Below are 22,071 nucleotides of genomic sequence, written 5' to 3'. Positions count from 1 at the left end.
TAGGAGGTAAAGTTCATGTTGTCCCAATTTGACAGGTGCTCAGTGCAGGTACCATTTGGTAGTGTGCCCGTTTCCCTGATGAACCAGAACTGGAAATGGAGTTATGGGAAGGAGCTCCTGATGTCTTCTCCCTGTATCAGACAACCCCTTTTCCCTCAATCCTTGTACAAGGGGAGGGAAGTGAGGTCCCAGTGATAGCTCTGGGACCAGCTTGGGGTAGTATGGGGAAGAGAATCCTGATGGCAGCCCCTTCCCCCCTGCGGGCAGAACGCTTTATGAAAGAAAGTATGATCCTCATTATAGTTATTGACAAGTTAATAGACAAGTTATTGCTGGATAGTTCGAGACTGAGTTAAATAAAGTTGGAGCTGAGTTAAACCATATCCCTTATGTCCTTGTCGTTCTTCATTAATGTCTGGGACAATACAACAGAAATAGACCAGTTTCGAGTATGGAAAAATGATATGGGGAAGAGGCAAAGTTGTTTAAAAAATTTTTATATATGCTCCTGTCAGGGTTCCCTCCTCACTCTGAACTTCGGGGTACAGATGTGGGGACCTGCATGAAGCACTCAATCTTATTTCTACCAGCTTTGGTTAAAAACTTCCCCAAGGCACAATTTCTTTCTTGTCCTTGGACGGTATGCTGCCACCACCAAGTGAGCTAGACAAAGATTTAGGAAGAGGACCACTTGGAGTTCCTGTTTCCCTAAAATATCCCCCCAAGTCCCTTCACCCCCTTTCCTGGAGAGGCTTGAGAATAACATACCAACCAAATAGGTAAACAAGGTGAGCACAGACCAGACCCTTGGGTTTTTAGGACACTAAAAACCAATCAGGTTCTTAAAAACAGAACTTTTATTATAAAGAAAAAGGTAAAAGAAGGACCTCTGTAAAATCAGGATGGAAGGTAATTGTACAGGGTAATAAGATTTAAAAACACAGAGGATTCCCCTCTAGGCAAAACTTCAAAGTTACAAAACCAGGAATAAACCTCCCCCTTGGCATAGGGAAAATTCACAAGATAAAACAAAAGAATCTAATGCATTTCCTTGCTTTACTTACAATTTTTGTAATCTAGATGCTTATTTCAGATAGGGTTTTAGGACAGGTGTTTTTGTTTTCTTTTCTGCCCTGATCTCTCTCTGTCCCAGAGAGAACAACAAAGAGAGCACACAAATCCTCCTCCCCCCAAAAAAGCACCACAACCTTCCCCCACAGATTTGAAAGGATTTTCTTCCCTCATTGGTCCTTTTACTCAGATGCCAACCAGGTTGTTTGAGCTTCTTAACCCTTTACAGGTATAGGAGGGATTTTATGCTACCCATAGCTGTATATTTATGACAGCTCCCAATACTGTATTTTAAAAAAATCTAGCAGTCAAATACATTTCAGACAAAGCTTCTTCCTCCGATATTTACAGATGCATATGGAGGCTTCAATTGTGTGCTAAAAAATGGAATAGAGAAGAGTAATATTTATAATGTTCTGCCTCTAAAACATTGATTCTAGTACTGGCAACAAGGATTTTAATCAAGTTTCTGGAAATTTCAATGGCAAATCTGAAAAAAACCCCAACATGTTGATTTAAAAGAACAAAACCAATTAAAACCTCTTAAAGATACATTTGTTAAATCACAAGCTTACTGAGCCCTGGTCTCAGGCCATGCTTCAGTCATAGATTTGTAAACAAACTGTACAAGATTTGGAGGGTAAAGAAGATGAACTAGTAGACATTCCTACCACAGATGGGACTGAAAGTTTAAAGAGCCCTTCATAAATCACAGGAGAAATGAACAAACTATTTGATAAAACGCTGAAATAGAAGTCTGAAAGTAAAGGTCCCAAGAGAAGCATATGAGCCAATGAGCCTCAGCCTTCCTTCTCCATAAAACTAAGAGGATGAAACAACACCTAAAATCAAAATCCTCTAATCTCAAATTCACATAAAATTTGACATTTTATTATTTCTACTACTGCGTACACAGATGATAAACACTCCCTTAGATTTCCTAAAGGAAATTAAAATATTCGTAAGGTCTTGAGGACTTAAAGTTCCTTCAATCACATCAGAAATCATTTATTTCAATTATCTCTTAAGAATGGTAAAGTAAAGCTTTACATACAGGCGTGTTTTAGTGAGATAAATACATTATCCCTCATGATTCCATGCCAAAAAAATTCTTAGCTCCAACTGCATTAATACAGGAGGGGAAGCCTCCACGTTTTACAGTGTCTACAGACCCCTTTTTGCTATACTAAATGTAGATTATAAACTCCTCTCAAAGACAGAGGTTTTTAAGGTCAGGCTTGACAAAGCGCTGGCTGGGATGATTTAGTTGGGGATTGGTCCTGCTTTGAGCAGGGGGTTGGACAAGATGACCTCCTGAGGTCCCTTCCAAACCTGATATTCTATAATTCTATGATAGTATTTAAAGGCCTGAAACACTGATTGTGCACTTGAATTTAGTTTATAACAGGTCAACATAGCTCAGTCAACACCAAGCACCTAAACACATTTTGACTTTTAAAAATTCAACTCTAGATAAGAGAATAAGACCCTAGATAAGCTTTTGATGTTGAGAAAGCCTTTAGTTGGCACAAATGGAAACTTGTTTTTTAAAATTTAAATAGTAGCAATAATGGGCTTTGAAGTTGTATAAGAAAAACAATGATACACCTTCCATAATCATTTTCACTTAAAGATATTTATTCTACAGATGGGAACAAGACATTTTCCAAACAAAGGCGGAGGTTATTTACCTTTAACTGGAGGTTCTTCAAGATGTGTGGTCCCTATTAGTATTCCAAACGTGGATGCGTGTTCATGCCATGTGCTAGAATGTTTTCTTAGCAGTGTCTGTTGACCCACACATGCATCCCCTTGTGCTCACAGGCAAGGGTCGTGCAGGTCAACGCTTCTCCAGTGTCACTCTTACCTCTGAGTAGTCCAGCCCTCAGCAGAGGGGATGGCGGGCGGATATTGGAATACAAATAGGGACCACATATCTCAAAGAACCTGCAGTTACAGGTAAGTAACCTCCTCTTCTTCTTCGAATGATGGTCCCTATGTATTCCAAATGTGGGTGAGTAGAGAGCAGTGATCAGCATGGAGGTGGGTGCGAGGACGTGAAAGGAAGTACTTTGTAGTATAGCATGGCCTACAGCACAGTCCGCAGCTGCTGCTTGGGCGATGGTGTAGTGGGATGTGAACGTGTGGATGGAGCAGCATGTTGCTACATGACAGATGTCTTGCCACGAGACGTCCTCTTGCATAGAGTGTGCTGTGACTCCATCAGGCAGCAGTACGTTGGATAACGTGTAGCATTCATGGATGCACCTGGAGATCCATTTGGAGAGTCATTTGGGAGGAAAGGGCTTGGCCCTTGGATAAGTCAGGAAGGCTACAAATAGTTTTGGTGAAGAACGAAAGGCACAGGGCTAGAAGAATGTAGAATGCAGTGAACAGCGGATGTCGAGTGAGTGTAGGACTGTGTCAACGTGGGAGACATGCAGCTTGAGGTAGAACACAGGCAGGTTGATGCACTGATTTAGGTGGAACTCCGACACTACTTTTGGGAGGAATTCAGGGTATAGCCGTAAGGAACACTGTGGAACACTGTGTAAGCAGGGTAGGTCAGGCATCATGACCGCCAGTTAACTAATGCATCTAGTTGAGGTAATGGCCTCTAAGAACATCATCTTCATGGAGAGAAGGGAGAGGGAGTGTGTTGCTAGTGGCTCAAAGAGGGGCTTCATGAAGAGAATGAGATTAAGGGGGCTTGAGTACTGGTGGGAAGGCATTGAGGAGACCTGTCATGAAATGGATGGTGGTAGGGTGTATAACACTGAAGCGCTATCCATAGTGGGGAGAAAGGCACTGAGTGCTGCAAGGTGGACCCGTATAGAGCTCAGGGACAGACCTGACATTTTGAGCTCGAGAAGGTAGTGGAGGACAATAGATATGCATATCGCACTCAGTGGGTGGTAATGCCCATGAGATGAAGCATTTCCATTTAGCTTGGTAACAGGCCCTGGTGGATGCCCTCCTGCTCTGGTTAGGAATTTGTCATACCAGTTTGGAGCATGCTTTGTCTACCCCTGAGCCCCATCCAAAAACCCGGCTGCGAGGAGAAGAGGGCCTGGATTGGGATGCAGGAGCATTCATAGATTCATAGATACTAAGGTCAGAAGGGACCATTCTGATCATCTAGTCCGACCTCCTGCACAGTGCAGGCCACAGAATCTCACCCACCCACTCCTATGAAAAACCTCACCCATGTCTGAGCTATTGAAGTCCTTAAATCATGGTTCAAAGACTTCAAGGAGCAGAGAAGTCTCCTTCCAGTCAACCATGCCCCATGCTACAGAGGAAGGCGAAAAACCTCCAGGGCGTCTCCAATCTGCCCTGGAGGAAAATTCCTTCCCGACCCCAAATATGGCAATCAGCTAAACCCTGAGCATATGGGCAAGATTCACCAGCCAGATACCCAGGAAAGAATTTTCTATAGTAACTCAGATCCCATCCATCTAATATCCCATCTCAGGGGATTTGGCCTATTTACCCTGAATATTTAAAGATCAATTACTTACCAAAATCCCATTATCCCATCATACCATCTCCTCCATAAACTTATCGAGTAGAATCTTAAAGCCAGATAGATCTTTTGCCCCCACTGCTTCCCTTGGAAGGCTATTCCAAAACTTCACTCCTCTGATGGTTAAAAACCTTCGTCTGATTTCAAGTCTAAACTTCCTGGTGGCCAGTTTATACCCATTTGTTCTTGTGTCCACATTGGTGCTGAGCTTAAATAATTCCTCTCCCTCTCCTGTATTTATCCCTCTGATATATTTATAGAGAGCAATCATATCTCCCCTCAACCTTCTTTCAGGAGCATGTATGAGGAGATCCAGGAGCATTCAGAGGTGGGGTGATGTGCAGGTGGCAAGTATGAGGTGGTGTGTGAATCAAAACTGATGGGGCCAGAACAGGGCTATAAGTATTACAGTAGCTCGGCAAATCTTGTGTAGCACTTGTGGGAGGAGGGGATTAGGGGGAAGGCGAAGCGAAAGTGGTCCATCTGGGGGAGGAGAAGAGCATTGCTCAGTGAGTCCTCCTGTGATGAATGGCTAGAAAGGGTTAAACATCTTGAAAAATAAATAACCCTCAAAAGACATGTGGGGAAAGGATGTTTGTGTTTTTGTGTATTTACATATGTATGAGATGGGCCGACAATATAATCAATAGTCCCTGTCTATGCTGTAATCTGATAATTCAGAGGTCAAAAGAACATCCTATTATTTAAATGAATTGTAAACATGGGATATCTCGGTATTCATCTTTCTTTTAAATGTACTGTGAATGGTGGAAGAACAAGCAAATGGCCTTATGTTAATTTGTATAGCTAAGCACCAGTGATGGACCTCCTTCAAAGTCATCCTAATTACCTTTTGTTCCCTGAGGAACTCCAACTTGTCAAAAGACATGAAATTGTATAAAAGATCCCTGGGTCCTGATTCTGTCATCTCAGATCTGCTTAGGCTTCATCAGTGTAGTTTGAGTCACAAGACTGAGGTCCCAGTTATGCTGGTACACCCTGAATATGAAATTTGGACATTGGACTATAATCCATGAACTATTTCTGAAGGAACTCTGCAACTACAAAGCTCACCATCTCTGCTATAGTCTTGGCCTTCACTACATCCTTTGGAAAAGAGTTCTACAGGTTGACTGTGCATTGTGTGAAGAAATACTTCCTTTTACTTGTTTTAAACCTGCTACCTATTAATTTCATATGGTGACCGCTAATTCTTGTTGTCATAAATATAAAGGGAAGGGTAAACACCTTTAAAATCCCTCCAGGCCAGAGGAAAAATCCTTTCACCTGTAAAGGATTAAGAAGCTATGATAACCTCGCTGGCACCTGACCACAATGACCAGTGAGGAGACAAGATACTTTCAAAGCTGGAGGGGGGGGGGGGAACAAAGGGTGTCTGTCTGTGTGATGCTTTGCCAGGGACAGAACAGGAATGGAGTTTTAGAACTTAGTAAGTAATCTAGCTAGATATGTGTTAGTTTATGATTTCTTTAATTGGCTGAGGAAATAGGCTGTGCTGAATAGAATGGATATTCCTGTCTTTGTGTCTTTTTTGTAACTTGAGGTTTTGCCTAGAGGGATTTCTATGTTTTGAATCTAATTACCCTATAAGGTATTTACCCTCCTGATTTTACAGAGATGACTCTTTTTACTGTTTCTTCTATTAAAATTCTTCTTGTAAGAAACTGAATGTTTTTTTTTTATTGTTCTTAAGATCCAAAGGTTTGGGTCTGTGCAATTGTGCAATGGTGAGAATTTTTATCAAGCCTTCCCCAGACAGGGGAGTGCAAGGTTTTGGTGAGGATTTTGGGGGGAAAGACGTTTCCAAACAACGCTTTCCCAGTAAACCCAGTCAACCATTTGGTGGTGGCAGTAGAAGTCCAAGGGCAAAGGGTAAAATAGTTTGTACTTGGGGAAGTTTTAACCTAAGCTGGTAAAAGTAAGCTTAGGAGGTTTTCATGTAGGTCCCCACATCTGTACCTTAGAGTTCAGAGTGGGGAAGGAACCTTGACACTTGTGTTATGAGAAAGAGTAAAGAACGTTTCCTTATTTACTTTCTCCACACCAGTCATGATTTTATAGACCTCTATCATATCCCCCTTTAATCGTCCCTCTTCCAAGCTGAAAAAGTCACAGTTTTATTAATCTCTCCTCAATGGAAGTTGTTCCACATCCCTAATCATTTTTGTTGCCCTTCTCTGTACCTTTTGCAATTCCAATATATCTTTTTTGAGATGGGGCGACTACATCTGCCTGCAGTATTCACAATGTGGATGTACCATGGATTTATATAGAGGCAATATGATATTTTTGGTCTTATCTATCCCTTTCCTAATGATTGCCAACATTCTCTTAACTTTTTGAACTGCCACTGCACATTGAGTGGATGTTTTCAGATAAGTATCCACAATGTCTCCAAGATCTTTCTTGAGTGGTAACAGCTAATTTAGATCCCATCATTTTATATGTATAGTTGGATTATGTTTTCCGATGTGCATTACTTTGCATTTATCAGCATTGAATTCATCTATTTTGTTGCCCAATCACCCAGTTTTGTGAGATCCCTTTGTAACTATTCGCAGTCTGCTTTGGACTTAAACTATCTTGAGTAGCTTTGTATCATCTACAAATTTTGCCACCTCACTGTTTACCCCTTTTCCCAGATCATTTAGGAATATGTTGAACAATACTGGTCCCAGTACAGACTCCTGTGTGGGATACCACTCTTTACCTCTCTCCTTTCTGAAAACTGATAATTTATTCCTACCCCTTTGTTTCCTATCTTTTAACCAGTTACTTATCTATGAGAGGATCTTTTGTCTTATCCCATGACAGCTTATTTTGCTTAAGAGCCTTTGGTGAGGGAAAAAGAAAAGGAGTACTTGTGGTGAGGGACTTTGTCAAAGGCTTTCTGAAAATCTAAGTACACTATATCCACTGGATCCCCCTTATCCACATGCTTGTTGACCCCCTCAAAGAATTCTAGTAGATTGGTAAGGCATGATTTCCCCTTACAAAAACAATGTTGACTGTTCCCCAACAAATTGTGTTCATCTATGTGTCTGAAAATTCTGGTCTTTACTATAGTTCCAACCAACTTGCTTGGTACTGAAGTTAGGCTTAACGGCATGTAATTGCTAGGATCGCCTCTAGAGCCTTTTTAAAAAAATGACGTCACATTAGCTATCCTCTAGTCATCTGGTACAGAAGCTGATCTAAATGACAGGTTACTTACTACAGTTAATAATGCTGCCATTTCACATCTGAGTTCCTTCAGAACTCTTGGTGAATACCATCTGGTTCTGGTGATTTATTACTGTTTAATTTATCAATTTGTTGCAAAACCTCCTCTAATGACACCTCAATCTGGGACAGTTCCTCAGATGTATTACCCCAAATATTGTGAGCCATTCTTTTTAGGTCTTTTACGGAGGCTTTTGAGAGATGGGAAGTGTTATATTGTGTAACAGTTATACTGGTTATTATTCCGTTCTCATGATCATGAAGCCAGAGAAACAACCTTATTTCACTGTATGAAAGAACTAAGCCAGTGATACTCAGACCTCAGCCAAATTATTAATCAATATTACCCAAAAGAGCCACAATAGCGTGAATGGCAGGAAATTATATATTTCTCACAGCAAATAAGTTAGTAACTTAGGCAAGTTGCACCTTAAAGACTAACAGATTTATTTGGGCATAAGCTTTTGTGGGTAAAAAAAGCCACTTCTTCAGACTAACACGGCTATCCCCTGATATTAGGCAAGCTGATAACTTAATCGGTTAATAACATCATAAAATCACCCTGATTGGTTGATAACTAAATCACACAGTGTTTTAATATCATGTGCTGCAAACAGCCGCAGGAGACGCATTAAAGAGCCATTTGTGGCTTGAGAGCCAATCTGAGCATTACTGATCTAAGCCAACTCAGACGGTGAGAAAAATTTATCTACATACTCTTATTAGATTTGAATAGGCATATCAAACTTTCCTCTTGTAGCATGTGTTTTCCACAGTAATAGATAAACATAGTTATAACTATCTATTCCATGCCTTGATTACATCTGTCTCTTCCACTCCTTTAATGAATTGGGCAACTTGAAAATTAAAAAAGGTGCCTCTTTATAGAAAATATATTTTAAATTACTAAATGTTCAAAATGGAATTCTATTGCTCTGTACTAATTTTATTTAGTGTGATCAAAACTATACTAGGCCAACACCACTTCATTTAAAGATTGGTACCCATAAATTGCAATATTTTTTTAAAAGTCTATTTTAAAAAAATAGATATATTCTGCTCCCTACACTGCTTCCTTTCAAAGTATTATACTGGAACACAAGAAGTAGGTTTTCCCCCAGCCTATATCTCTGGGCAGGAAAAAGGATTTTTGAATTTATATCATGAGAACTGAAGCAAGGTAGTGGAGAGAGCCTGAAATTGAGAACCCTGGTCAGAGGATAGCGTAAAGCCAGGGTCGCCAACATTCAACTCTTCAGAAGTTAATATGCGGCTCCTCGTATAGGCACTGATTCAGGGGCTGGAGCTACAGGCACCAACTTACCAATGTGCAGGGGGTGCTCACTGCTCAACCCGGGGCTCTGCCACAGGCCCTGTCCCCACTCCACCCCTTCCCGCCCGCTCCCGAGCCTGCAGTGCCCTTGCTCCTCTACCCTTCCCCCCAGAGACTTCTGCACACCATGAAACAGCTGATTGGGAGATGCAGGGAGGGAGGGGAAGGTACTGATTGATGAGGCTGCCCGTGAGTGGGAGGTGCTGGGAACTGGGGGGGGGGGACTGCTGACATATTACTGTGGCTCTTTGGCAACGTACATTGGTAAATTCTGGCTCCTTCCTTTCCTGGTGTAAAGTTGGTAAAAATGGCTGAACAGAGAAGAGCAACTGGGCACTTTTGAAAATCCCACTAGGCACCACATCTAAATACCTTTAAAAAAAATCTGATCCAAAGTGATGGAATTAGAAAGAAAATCCCAATCACCATTTGTTAAGCATCTCCACGTCCCTGAAATGTTCTGGCCCCCTTCCCAAGATACAGACTATAGGGAGGCACAGAGGCTTGCCACCAGGCATGTGGTGCTTTTGGCCCTTCCCTTCCACTCTGGGGGAGAAGAGGAATGTATACAATGTTTCACTGCTCTTTGGAAAGCAGCGCAAGAGGCATACATTCACCATCCCCTGCAACATCAAGTATTAACTGTCTATGTTTTATTTGTGCTTAGTTAAAGTGGACTTGGCAGACTGTGAGGGGAGAGGTCAACAATAGGATTTTGGGAATGTCCACAAGGAAAAAAAAAATGAGGGGCGGGGGGGGGACGGGGACGGGGACGGAAAGGACAGGAAACTCACAGTATGGTTTTAATTTAAAATATAAAAAATAATAAACTTAATTAGGTTCAGAGAAATGTGTCCCAGTGATACTGAACATAAGCCAGAAACTTTATACATCAGAACCAGAGGGGCTTTTCTGAAGAGTACGTTTCCATTCTACTGCATTATGTCTGTATAACACAGCCTCCCCACTCTGTGGACAGGAATACCAGCTCAGGTACAATAAACTAGATGTGCCAAAAAGGAAAGGCCACAACAGATTACACTTACGCAGTCCCACAGTATCACGTTTGCTGTTGTCATTCCTGTTGGGTTGTACTAGTGGAGCAAATGAAACAGCAAGGATGTTTTTACTTTCCCAAGTGTTCTGTCCAGTTCGCAGGATTTGTGTTAGCTGCATGAAAACAACAAAAATATAAGACTAAAGTTCAGCAGTTAAGTAAATCATTTCATTTGGTTTGTTTGTATTTGTTACACCCACCATTCTTCAGTTTGAGTCAGTTTATAACATTGCCATTTTAATTTGCTTCAAATGTAATTCAGAGAAGCTGTTCTCTTGCCAAAATTAAATTTTATATTCTTTATAAAATGATATTCAGCCATTTCCCATTTTGTTGTGCTCTGAAAAAAAATAAGAGCGTTGACATGTATTTATGTTTTATTAACAATGCCCTTTTGGTAATTTTTTTTTAAAGTTCAAATGTCCAAATTATTTACATTTAATATTACTGTAAGCTAAGAAAGCAGAGCGACATTTAGAAAAAGATTTAGTAACAGTTTCATCTGCATTTGCGTGGTCATACTCTGAGAACCCTAAACTGCCTGGACACAAACTGTGTCTCACCACCACAGCACATAATCACACATCTCTCTATAGGAGGTATTGTTAAAGATGCTTTATTGGTGTCTGAAAAATAGGAGAAATGAACAAACACACACACACACACACAACCCCCACCCCCCATTATTAAGTTGATCTAGCAGGGCTTTCTTTAGCCCTGGTCCAGGGTGAAACCAGCAAGTCCAAGATCACGATAATTCTCACTTTCTCCTGTATTCATAAATATTAGCAAAAAGTGTACTTATGTGAATCATTAATCTTCTATTTAATTAAATTACAATTTTCCTTGAAAATATTTTAGTTTATCTATATAGAGAGAATAAATGTTTACTAGTGAAAGTAACATGATATGCCTATCAATTTAGAAAGCACCCAATTATGCTACCTATATGATAGCATATTTTAATGATACAAGTTTTTAAAACAATTTCAGTGCTGTTTTGAAAAAGCTATGCAGCAACTACAAGGCAACTCCTTTAGTGAGGACTTTTAACTACCAAGTAACTTGCAAACTAATCTTCAGCTCAAACATTTCAATACAAATTTGGCTGTAGAGGGACAGTAACTTGAGCAAATCACTTCATCTCTCTGCATCAGTGTCCCCCATCAGTAAACTGGAGATCATAATGCTTACTTCTGCCTGTAAAGCTCTTCGAGATCTATGGATAAAAATGATATAGGTGCTAAATATTGTATTATTAAATTACACTTCTGACTGAAAATATTTTCCCTATTATTGTGACAAGTAATACCTAAAATAACAATATCTGAAAGAGATCATTAAAAAATTAAATATTGTTAGTCTGCCTGCTTTGTGCATTTGACAGCACTTTGTGTATATAGTTAATGTCACTGCTTCCCCTACAGTCAACTAGATAAATCTGTGCCAAGTTTTCTTTCACACAATAGGGAAGAGAAAATTATTTTTTTTAAAGAAAATAAGATGGATTTTTTTGTTTTATAATTAAGGATGCTCTAGGGCAGGTATAGCACATTAGAGTACTTTTGGCAAAATCCTGGCCCCTCTGAAGTCAATGGGAGTTTTGCTATGGATGTCAACTGGACCAGGATTTCACCTTTTTTTTTTAAGCTAACTAGATTTCAAGTTAATGGTGTCCTTGCAAATATGGACTTTTGGGTGAAATGGCCAGCTAGTTTGACATAAAAAGAAAACACTCAAATAGCCCCTAGGATCACTTTAAAAGACTGTAAAATATCTTCACACTCGCACTGTACTGCTATAGTTGAGCAGACAAGGATCATTAGTCAAAAAGCAATTAAGTCAAGTCTATAGCCTACATAGGAGACAAGCATTTTTGTTAAACTGTGCGATTCTTATATCAAAACACAGTAAGGGAAAATTGTCAGTGAATCACCTGATCTTCTATTGGCATAACCAGAATGCCTCCAACTTTCAATAAAATTTTCATGTAGTTCTCATGATCTTTCTGGACCCCAGCTCCACAATAAATCCGATCATACTGATGACTGTCCGATGCGATCTCCAGACAATTACCAACTACAAAGGCAGGTTCACAGAACTCAAATCTAGGGGGGAGGGAGGGGAAGAAAGGGTATACATTTCAGAATAAAAGTCTATTTTTTAAACACAAGCAAATTCAGCTAAATATAGTAAAACTTTGATTTCACACCTTTGCTCATTTGTAATTAATGCATTTAAAGAGTGTCGGCATGCTGTAATTGTACTAGATACAGGAACAGAAGACATGACTGAAATACATCAATATTTGCCTATGCATATCAGTTTACACTGTCAAAAAGAATGGTGTATTATTTTCTAAATGCAATCATATACGTCTTGCTGAATAATAAATAAAGTAGTAAAACAACAAACAAAAATTTTAAATTACTGTCTTTATTCACATTTATAAAGTATCCATGTTACGCTCTGCATGTTGCACAAAAATTAAAACAGTTCAATAAGTCCTTGGTCTCAAAACTACTCCCCTTTCATCATCCCCTAAAACCAGCTCTCTCCCCACAAACTCTCTTCTCAAAAGGAAAAAAAATATGGGAAGACATGTTTTCCAGTGTGTGCCCTAAAAGTCACCAACTCTGGTTCTGACAGACCAAATAGGAGAGGAGAAAGTGATTTCAAGAGTCAAAGACCCCTCATTAAGAATTCCATCCCATCAGCTCCTATTCAGTACATTTTTTAAGCATTAGCCTAACTTTAAGCACGAGTAGTCTCACTGAAGTTGTGACAGAAGAGGAGCAGCTCTGTAATAACTCATACTGTATGAAACCTGGTACATAATTAGAATCTTTACTGTATGCATAACTTAGACTATTTTAATGTGGGGGACTAGTGAGAACAACAAGCAGGACATGAAACAATGACTCAAGATAAGCCACTTCTGAGTAAATAAAGGGTTAAAAGACAAATCTCTGAACTATTAACTTTAGAGATTCTACCTCCTCTTCCAATTATCTTGCAGAACTGGGTTTGACAAGCAGGGGCAAAGCCTGAGAACTGACAAGAACAAAAAACTGTGGCTGGACTAAAAAGGACTCACTCATTCTCAATTTTAGGGAGTTCTTCAGGGGAACCAGATTGACAGACACCTTCTGTGACTGAAGTTAGGCCTTACCAGCAGGGGATGGTAGGGGTGAAGGTAAAATAGATGTGCGTAGATGATTTTAAAATCCTTATTCCCTAAATGCTTTGTCTCCCTAAATTCTTTTGTTTTAAGGAAGTTGTATGATCACTACACACACCACTGGTCACAAACTCCAAAGGGGAAATCACAGTTGCCAAATCCTGTCAGACCACATGGGTAAGCATAGTTCATACAGAGGGTACTGTAGCCCAGGACCTGGTATAAGTGTGGGAGAATTGAGGAATTTGACCCCAGGAGAGGTAAAGGCATGAGGCCTGACGCCTTAGGGGAACAGGAAGGGGACATAGGTGCAGTAAGCTCTGCAGCCAGAACAGAAGCCATTGCAGCAGTATCACAAGGGACAACAGGTGGTTTCTCAGATAATCCATATTGTTAGAGATATTCAAGCCAAAACCAGCATTTTAAACTTCATGCAAAATCAATTTGTGCAGCTAATGCTGATCTCAGAGCACAAGTATAACACACTCCTTTCAAGAAACATTGCTTAATTAGTAAGTTCCGCATTCTCAGATGTTGCCTGTGTTGTGTTTTACATTGAACCTAGATTATGCAGCAAAGCCCAGAACAGCAGAGAAACTCTACCAATCTCCTGTCACAAGCCTCCTTCCCAGTATAGCAGCCTAAAACGCTCAACACCCAGTCTTGTGCCTTAAGTGTCTGTATGCTCCCTTCTTCTCTGTAGGGCTGCTAGACAGTGAGGCTCCCGAGGGTCAGACCTACATTCATAAATATTTTCAAACGTTCCTATACAATAATGGGGTGGTCTGAGAAGGGGCTGCAACTAGGAAGTTGTTAAAGTTTAAACCAAAACTTTGAAAGAGGTGGCCCTTGTCCCTGATGGGGCTCAAGAATTCCAGTGCCAGAACATCCACAGCTGCATCATGCTTGAAGTGTGCAGGAGAAAGGTCAGCCTGCCCCTAGCTACATTCAAATGGAGCTCCTAAGGTACTTAGTGCTTCTTCTCTGCACTTTCAGGAGTTACACATAGCTATGTCCTGCATAGCTTCCAAGATCCCTCCATCAGGGCTTCTGATCCCATAGGGCTCTATAAAAGGCTGTCCCTGACACCTGCATTTCCTTCATCCTCTATCACTGCCTGGTTCAGTCTCAACTGCTCCATCAAAAGGCAGAAGTTATGCAACTGCTTATATAGCCACATAATTCTTTGTGCAAGCCCTATGTACTATTCTGTACTGACTGAAATTTTCAAATGGAGTTCCAACCTTATGGCTTTGGAGGTTGGAAAAACAGAATTCTGGGCCACAGCTCCTTACCTGAAATCTCAATATTTAGACCCATACGGGTAGAACTTTCCAGAGGGTTCTGACTTTGGTGCTGAGATTCATGTTTACTGAAGTATGCAGACCTGTACTGACAATAATCAAAGCTTTGCAGCACATTGCTGGTGAAGTGGCATACAAAATGATGCTAATTTTGGTTTAGATTGATACATTTCCAGCTATTGACTTTTAAAATAGAAAATATGGGATTATAAGATTTAACAAGATGTCTATAGGGAGGTGAGATGGGAAGGACAGAGTTGTTTTCTTCCCTGAAAAACCATAGCAAGTGTAAACCAAACAACCTCGTCTATACTGAGGGTACAGTCACAGGTTGATTTAATCTGGGAGGTCTCTAAATTCAGTGGATCTCAACCTTCATCCATTGTACTAAGAAGTTCACAGACGTCTGCAGCCATGTTGTGAATCTGACAGCGGACTGCATCACTGAAAAGAGAATGGCTTGAACTGACTAACAGCAGCAGCAGATCCCAACAAAACACTGATAATATTCAAGATACAGAGAGCTATTAATGGTTCCTCAAATTATAATGAGGCTTGGCGGCTTTCACTATTCACAGTAACACTAAATATAATACTTAAGGGCTTTCATGTTCGTAGTATTGCCATTAATAAAACAATCTTCTGGTTTTGAAAACTTATAAGCTTTTGCTTGAAGAATTCTATGCATTTCTTTTGTAAAGATGGATGTTAGATCTTGAAACAGCTCAGTGCTCCTTCCTATTATTAGCTCTATGCATATCCCAAAATACTTTGCTAACTACTGCAACAGCCTCTTTGAAGCATTGTGGGTAGGTCTCAAGCATTCTGATATGCATTTAGATCTGAGTCCATTAGAACAAAAAGCCAGGCTGCAAGAAACAGATCTACAGGAGAGGGAAAGAAAGGGAGGGTGGTTGGGACTGCCTTGTCCATCTCCATGGAACAGTGCAGGATAGACATACTGTAATTCAATTAACTTCACCTTGAGGGGAAGCTGGGAGAGCAAGAGGCTGCAGGTCCCAGCAGGATAGGGAGACAGGGGGAAAAAAAACAATGGATGCCTGGATGCAGAAGAATAAATTAATGAGATGACAGAATTCTCCATTTAATGGCATCATGGGAAAAACCTGATTCCATGGCAACAAAATTGAAGAGTCCGCAGCCCTGCTTGAGAAGAATGGGAAGTTCACATATCAGAGTTATTCAAGCTGTCAATCACTGCATATTTAGTTCATTTTTTATATTATCTCTGCAAACACAAGGACTAGAAAAACCACAAAAAGAAAAAATATGGGGGGGGGGAGGAGGGATGGTCGTAACTCATGAAACCTGTTCACAATCCCTACAGGGGATCCTTGCTCTCGTCCAAGGTCTCAGGGAAAAGCAGAGGTAGCCAGTCTATATGCCTGACCTACCAACTACTACAACCCCTTTTTCATTCATGGCTTCTTCTTGCCCTTCCTCTGTAGGATCTGGCAAGCATATTAGCAGACACTCCCAGCAGCCTTCCATGCTTCCTCTGCTGGCAGCCTCTGTTGTCTCTTGATGCTTGTGGCACTTCTGGCCATTTTATCTTTCTGAAATAATTAGGAAGGGAAGTATTTCCAAGAAAATGCAATGGCATGCACATAGGTAACACACAAAAATCTTACTTTTTTTTTAAAAAAATCTCTTTTAGAGAAGTGACATGAGGAGATTCCAGACACATTTTCAGAGTGTCTGCTGTAGTTAGTGAAGACAATCATGGTTAGGGACCCTTGGAAAAGTTTTAGCAGAGAAGATCCCTGTTCTCCTCCTTCAGAATCTAACTGCAGAGGAGACAAGAGGAGAGGGGGATAGCTTCCCACAATGCCCACAAAAATAGCCCACATGAGCTAGAGGCTCCCTAAAGGCACAATATGAACATCAGTATTCCTACTGCTTACTTTTTGGGGTGTGGAAGAGCAGACAAGTTCTGTTTTACATTATGTCTCTGATTTATGGGATGGAGTCATCACATGGTTGAATCAAGGAGGAATACCAGAAACTTCCTTCTTACTATGTTTGTGGCATTTTGCAACCTTTGTCTATGGCCCAGGGCTGCAGTCTTCATCCAAGTGAGCTGGTAAAGGCCTTTGAAGCAACATGCAGCTTTTGTGATATGCAGGGAAAGCCCCATTACTATGGCCAGGGATTGCCATCTGGTCCATGACCTGACACTATGACTAGAGACAGGCTACACAAGTTACATGGTAATATGAATAATAAAATAATCATAATGATCACTTCAGTAGTATAAAGGTGCTGTTGTGAATCCACTGCAGAACTACTGGAGGGATAAAGTCTAAAATAAAAAGCTATAGCCATCAAAATTTCAGCCATACAGAAAACAGATAAAATAACCTGACCCAGAGTAGCCTCCTGAGCCGACTTGCTCTTCCTGGAGTAGGAAAAACTAACAGGGGCTATGGAACTAAAGATAGAACGTGAAAGAATCTGAGTTGAAGGAAACAGAAATGCCCACTTCTCTATTGTGTGCCACCTCCTGTTGGTAACTTATTTTCTGACTCCATAAGTAACTCAAGAATTTCTGAATACAAAGCTGACAGTTTAATTCTATTTTACAAGATGTGTAAACCTCCATGGGGCTATATTTAAGTGATCAAATGCTCCCCAAAAATCTAATTCAGTTGCCCACAAAAGTTTTGATACAAACTTTTGATGTAGTACGAGACCAGCACTGAAACAACAGAGTCTCATGGAGACTTCAGTTGATATAACCTCTTTTGGAGAGAGATGAAAATTTCTTCTCTACTATGCTTCATATACCAGAAACTTTAAAGAGTCATTTAGAGCTTTGCTGGGTTTTTCTTTAATCAAATACCTTAGGGTACCTCTCCCTCAAAAGGCCAAAACATATCCAAAGTTCAAATCACTGTATTGTACCTTCACACCACTTCCAGCGTAAGCGATTGATGATAAATGCAGTATCATTTGGAAGAAGGAAACCTACAGCTTAGTTAGAGCAGCCTCTTCTACCTGCACACCACACTGCTTGTTTTTCCCATAATTTCTGCAGAATACTACACAAAGCTGACTATAATATAATTATTCTTCTGTAATATAATAAATGAATAAAAGCTTTAAAAATGATCATCACTATGTCATCTCTCCATGAAACTTTAATACCACAAGAAAGCACAAACTAGTTTGTTTTAATAAGAAATTCAATTTAATCTGAGCTAAAATCCTTCAATTAGTCATATTGACATTACACACAAGATGTCACATTGATTAATTTCATTTCCAGTGGTTTTTTTGGCCATCAAAATGGATTAGTCATTAAATTTCCTTTGCTCTCTAACATTAAGCTTTTTATTTTTTTTAAAACACCAAGAACTTTGCTGAAAAAAATTAATTTATTGTCAGAATGTTGGCACTAAAACACATAAGCTACTTATCAAGACGAGACATATTTCACTTAGTCATTGCCTTAAAATTATACTAGAAAAGGATTTGGGTCTAACAAATGCCTGATGTGATTCACCTTTAGTTAACACCTAATGTGACTACCATTGTGGTTTGATTTTTTTTTTTTTTTTTAAAAAGGAGCGTTTAGAAAAATCTCTCTGCATTATTTAAGATATACTGTGCCAAGTAAATACTTAGATAATGCTGACCCAATGCTCTGCTAATATGTAGAATGTGCTTATAATCATATCAGTTTATTCAATGGAATCAGATACTTTCATTATGAGTTTGGAAGGACCACCAAGAATATCAAAAATTAAAATTCTGGTTATCTATAACAAATAGCAACAGGAAGAATTCCTTGGTGTTTAAATGGACACCTGCCACAAACATATAGCATCGAATAATTTAACATTGAACTGATTTTTCATATTGGGCCAATGATAGCCATACTACACTTGATTTTGTTACAGCTTATTTGTAATCATACATTTTCCCTCTAAACTGTAATGACCATTTCCATAGCTTGAATTTGAAGAAGCAGTCATGGAAAATTTGTTTTGTTAATTTATTCTCTCCCCATAAATCCAATAGAAACAGGATGTTCTCTTTCAGACAATTTCACTGGAAGTCAATTTCACTGGAAGTAAAAAAAAAACAAAAAACAAAACACAACCTGGCAATCAAGGATCTAGGGAGTTTAAGTTCATTTCTCACCTTCTCCTGCCAAAGCAGTTTAATTAAACAAAGACTATGAAAATCCATATTCATGAAAAGTATGTTTCCATAAGAATCAACAATGAAATATTACTATAAAATAAAAATTAAACACTTGCCAATTTGGATCAAGGTGTTTACTTTGAAGAAAGATAGATTAATTTTTGTTTCACTTGTAGATATCCATATCTATTATTATATTAGGTGTCTGATATAACAAGCTGTCATAAATATAAAGGGAAGGGTAACTACCTTTCTGTATAAAGAAAAGGAGTACTTGTGGCACCTTAATTTGTTGTCTCTAAGGTGCCACAAATACCCCTTTTCTTTTTGCGAATACAGACTAACATGGCTGCTACTCTGAAACCTACCTTTCTGTATACAGAACTATAAAATCCCTCCTGGCCAGAGACAAAACCCTTTCACCTGTAAAGGGTTAAGAAGCTAAGATAACCTCGCTGGTTCCTGACCAAAATAACCAATGAGAACACAAGATACTATCAAAGCTGGGGGGGAGGGGAGGAACAAAGGGTCTGTCTGTCTGTGTGATGCTTTTGCCGGGAACAGATCAGGAATGCTCTTCATAACTCCTTAAGTTAGTAAGTAATCTAGCTAGAAATGCATTAGATTTCCTTTTGTTTAATGGCTGGTAAAATAGCTGTGCTGAATGAAATGTATATTCCTGTTTTTGTGTCTTTTTGTAACTTAAGGTTTTGCCTAGAGGGATTCTCTATGTTTTGAATTGGATTACCTGTAAGGTATTTACCATCCTGATTTTACAGAGGTGATTCTTTTACTTTTTCTTTAATTAAAATTCTTCTTTTAAGAACCTGATTGCTTTTTTCATTGTTCTCAAGATCCAAGGGTTTGGGTCTATGTTCACCTATGCAAATTGGTGAGCATTTTTATCGAGCCTTCCCCAGGAAAGGGGGTGTAGGGCTTGGGGGATATTTAGGGGGGAAGACGTCTCCAAGTAGGCTCGTTTCCCTGTTCTTTAATGCGCTTGGTGGTGGCGGCAACATAGGGTTCAAGGACAAGGCAAAGTGTGTACCTTGAGGAAGTTTTTAACCTAAGCTGGTAAGAATAAGCTTAGGGGGTCTTTCATGCAGGTCCCCACATCTGTACCCTAGAGTTCAGAGTAGGGAAGGAACCTTGACAGAAGCAGAAAGTGTAAAGGAATGTTTCTGTTTATCAATATCAGACTTAAACCCTCAATTAAAGGGTGATGCAAACTGGTCTAGTAACTAACCGAAAGTGAGTGGACCCAATCACTGAGTCATGTGCTTCCAAGCCAACTGGGTCTGGAAAGATTTTATTCACTAGGTCTGGGGGTCTAGCACACACTATCCCAGGCTCAGACTTTGTCTGATACCCTTTCTTGGGATGTGGGATGCCAATGTCCAGAAACCAGTGTCTGAATCCTCCTGAGCCCCACAAGTTGCTTCTCCGCCATCCCCCAGACTTGGCCTAGGCTGTGGGCAATTAGTACCTACTTGTTTAACCCCATCAGACACAACATGACAGAAAAGTGAACAAAGGCTTTAGCAGAAGAATTTAACCATATTTACTCTTAAACCAATCAGGAGTTACAGATCTCTGAAAACAAACCTGAAGTCCTAAAATGCACCCTCCCATAGTATGAACTCCTTCTGTGAGTCTGTAGTGTATCAACAGACTAAGCTGGGCAGAGTCCCTCCTTCCCTCTCTGTCCTGCAAGTCCTTATGTGTAGCAGTCAACCCTCCTGCACAGAGTAAAACCCTGATCTTACATAGGGCCTTTGTCTCTGTGCCACATGTGCAAACTATAAAGTGCTATAGCCACTGGTCATGCTTGTCCCCCTCAACCCCTTTCTGGGCGCTCTGTAGAACAACCATTATTCCATGAGGGGCAGGCCTGTAGATGAGAGTCAAAGTCAACAGCTTTCAGCGATGGCCTTTCAGTGAGATGTACAACACCTTTCCCAGGCATGGCAGCTGTCTGGAGTGCAGCACAACAGCCTGCCCTCGGGCAAGTGCAAACAACTGTGGTCACAGTACACAAGTATTAAAACCTTCACAATTTGATACAGTAATATCCCACACGATCACAAAGAGAAGTAACTGAATGATACTGGAGCAAGTTTGATTTAGACTGAGTACCATCCTTCCAAGAGATTCATCTGAAATGGCTTTCCAAATCAAGGATAGAACCTTGCAGTTCTAATTTACGAGTCAATCCATTGACTCGTATTAATTTGTAATGTTTTCCAAAATGATGACTACACAATTATCTTGCTTATTTTCTTTGTTAGTGTTATTATTTACTTTGGACTGGTCCAGAAAATAGGATCATAATCCCACTTTAGCACATGCACAAAGACATGGCACTTGATTCTCATTTACTTTTCATTTCTAGAGACTAATATAAATGAGAACCAGGCACATGGTTTCTACCTCTGAGATTGTATAAAGTGAACAAGCAAAATGGGGGGGGGGAGGAAAAAAGGACAGAATTTTTAATTATATATTTAAAAACAATCAATTATCTCCATCATCCACCAATGTTACTGGACTAGTTTCTCAAATGTTGCAATAGAAATGGATCTTGTACAACCAAAGTTAAAGCCATTGTTTGTGCACTGTTCTTTCATAACTTCAACATGTTTTACCTTATCCATTTTATAACAGTTGATTAGGATGGGTGGAGGAAGACACATAGAATTATAGACTTACATAAGTGTTTAGCTCTCAAAAATTGCCCCAAAGCTTTTTCTGAAAATAAAATTGTTAAAAAATGCATCTTAAAAATCTCAAATCTTCAAGGCTAACACAGGAGCTATGCTGGGCATGGGCACTCAACAGTCACACAGAAGTTCTGTTGTGTCCATTGCATGAGATACTTTGAAGGAGTGTTGATGATGGCCCAGTAGTAGGCTATGACAGGGAGCTACAGTACTGCACATCTGATCTAAAGGGGTTATTGCAGCCTGTGGTGTTTGGGTGGCTCTACAGTAGTCCTTAATCCTGACCCTTCAGTTGAGGCGGGTAAAATTCAGCTCCCCACCTCTTCACTCTCCACCTGCATATGGACTGAATACTGTAGCCAGAAGAAAAGAATGTCATCCTAAGAAAACACACATATGAAAGTAGACTTCAAAAATTACAAACATGTTTTAAATACAATTATTTCCTCTTGCAGAAAACCTGTCA

The 22,071-nt window shown here is 39.9% G+C and overlaps 1 protein-coding gene and 1 long non-coding RNA gene across 10 annotated transcripts in view; both read right to left on the bottom strand.

The window, feature by feature from the left end:
* Positions 1-22,071, bottom strand: part of PCMTD1 (protein-L-isoaspartate (D-aspartate) O-methyltransferase domain containing 1) — an 87,153-nt gene that overhangs the window by 3,232 nt on the left and 61,850 nt on the right. For all 9 annotated transcript variants that reach the window (XM_038388904.2, XM_038388911.2, XM_038388906.2 and 6 more), the window contains 2 exons: positions 12,167-12,338; positions 10,220-10,343 (listed from right to left, as the gene is read on the bottom strand). In XM_038388904.2, the coding sequence (XP_038244832.1) occupies positions 10,220-10,343; positions 12,167-12,338 (296 nt within the window). The remainder of the gene's footprint in view (positions 1-10,219; positions 10,344-12,166; positions 12,339-22,071) is intronic.
* Positions 14,298-20,712, bottom strand: LOC122458692. Its single transcript, XR_006278848.1, has 3 exons — positions 20,510-20,712; positions 19,254-20,165; positions 14,298-19,134 (listed from the first exon to the last, which is right to left on the bottom strand). It is a non-coding gene; the product is annotated as an uncharacterized LOC122458692 (long non-coding RNA).

This window comes from Dermochelys coriacea, chromosome 2, assembly GCF_009764565.3.
Source record: "Dermochelys coriacea isolate rDerCor1 chromosome 2, rDerCor1.pri.v4, whole genome shotgun sequence".
In the NCBI taxonomy this organism is placed as follows: Eukaryota; Metazoa; Chordata; order Testudines; family Dermochelyidae; genus Dermochelys; species Dermochelys coriacea.
This window is presented reverse-complemented; position numbering and strand designations above follow the sequence as displayed.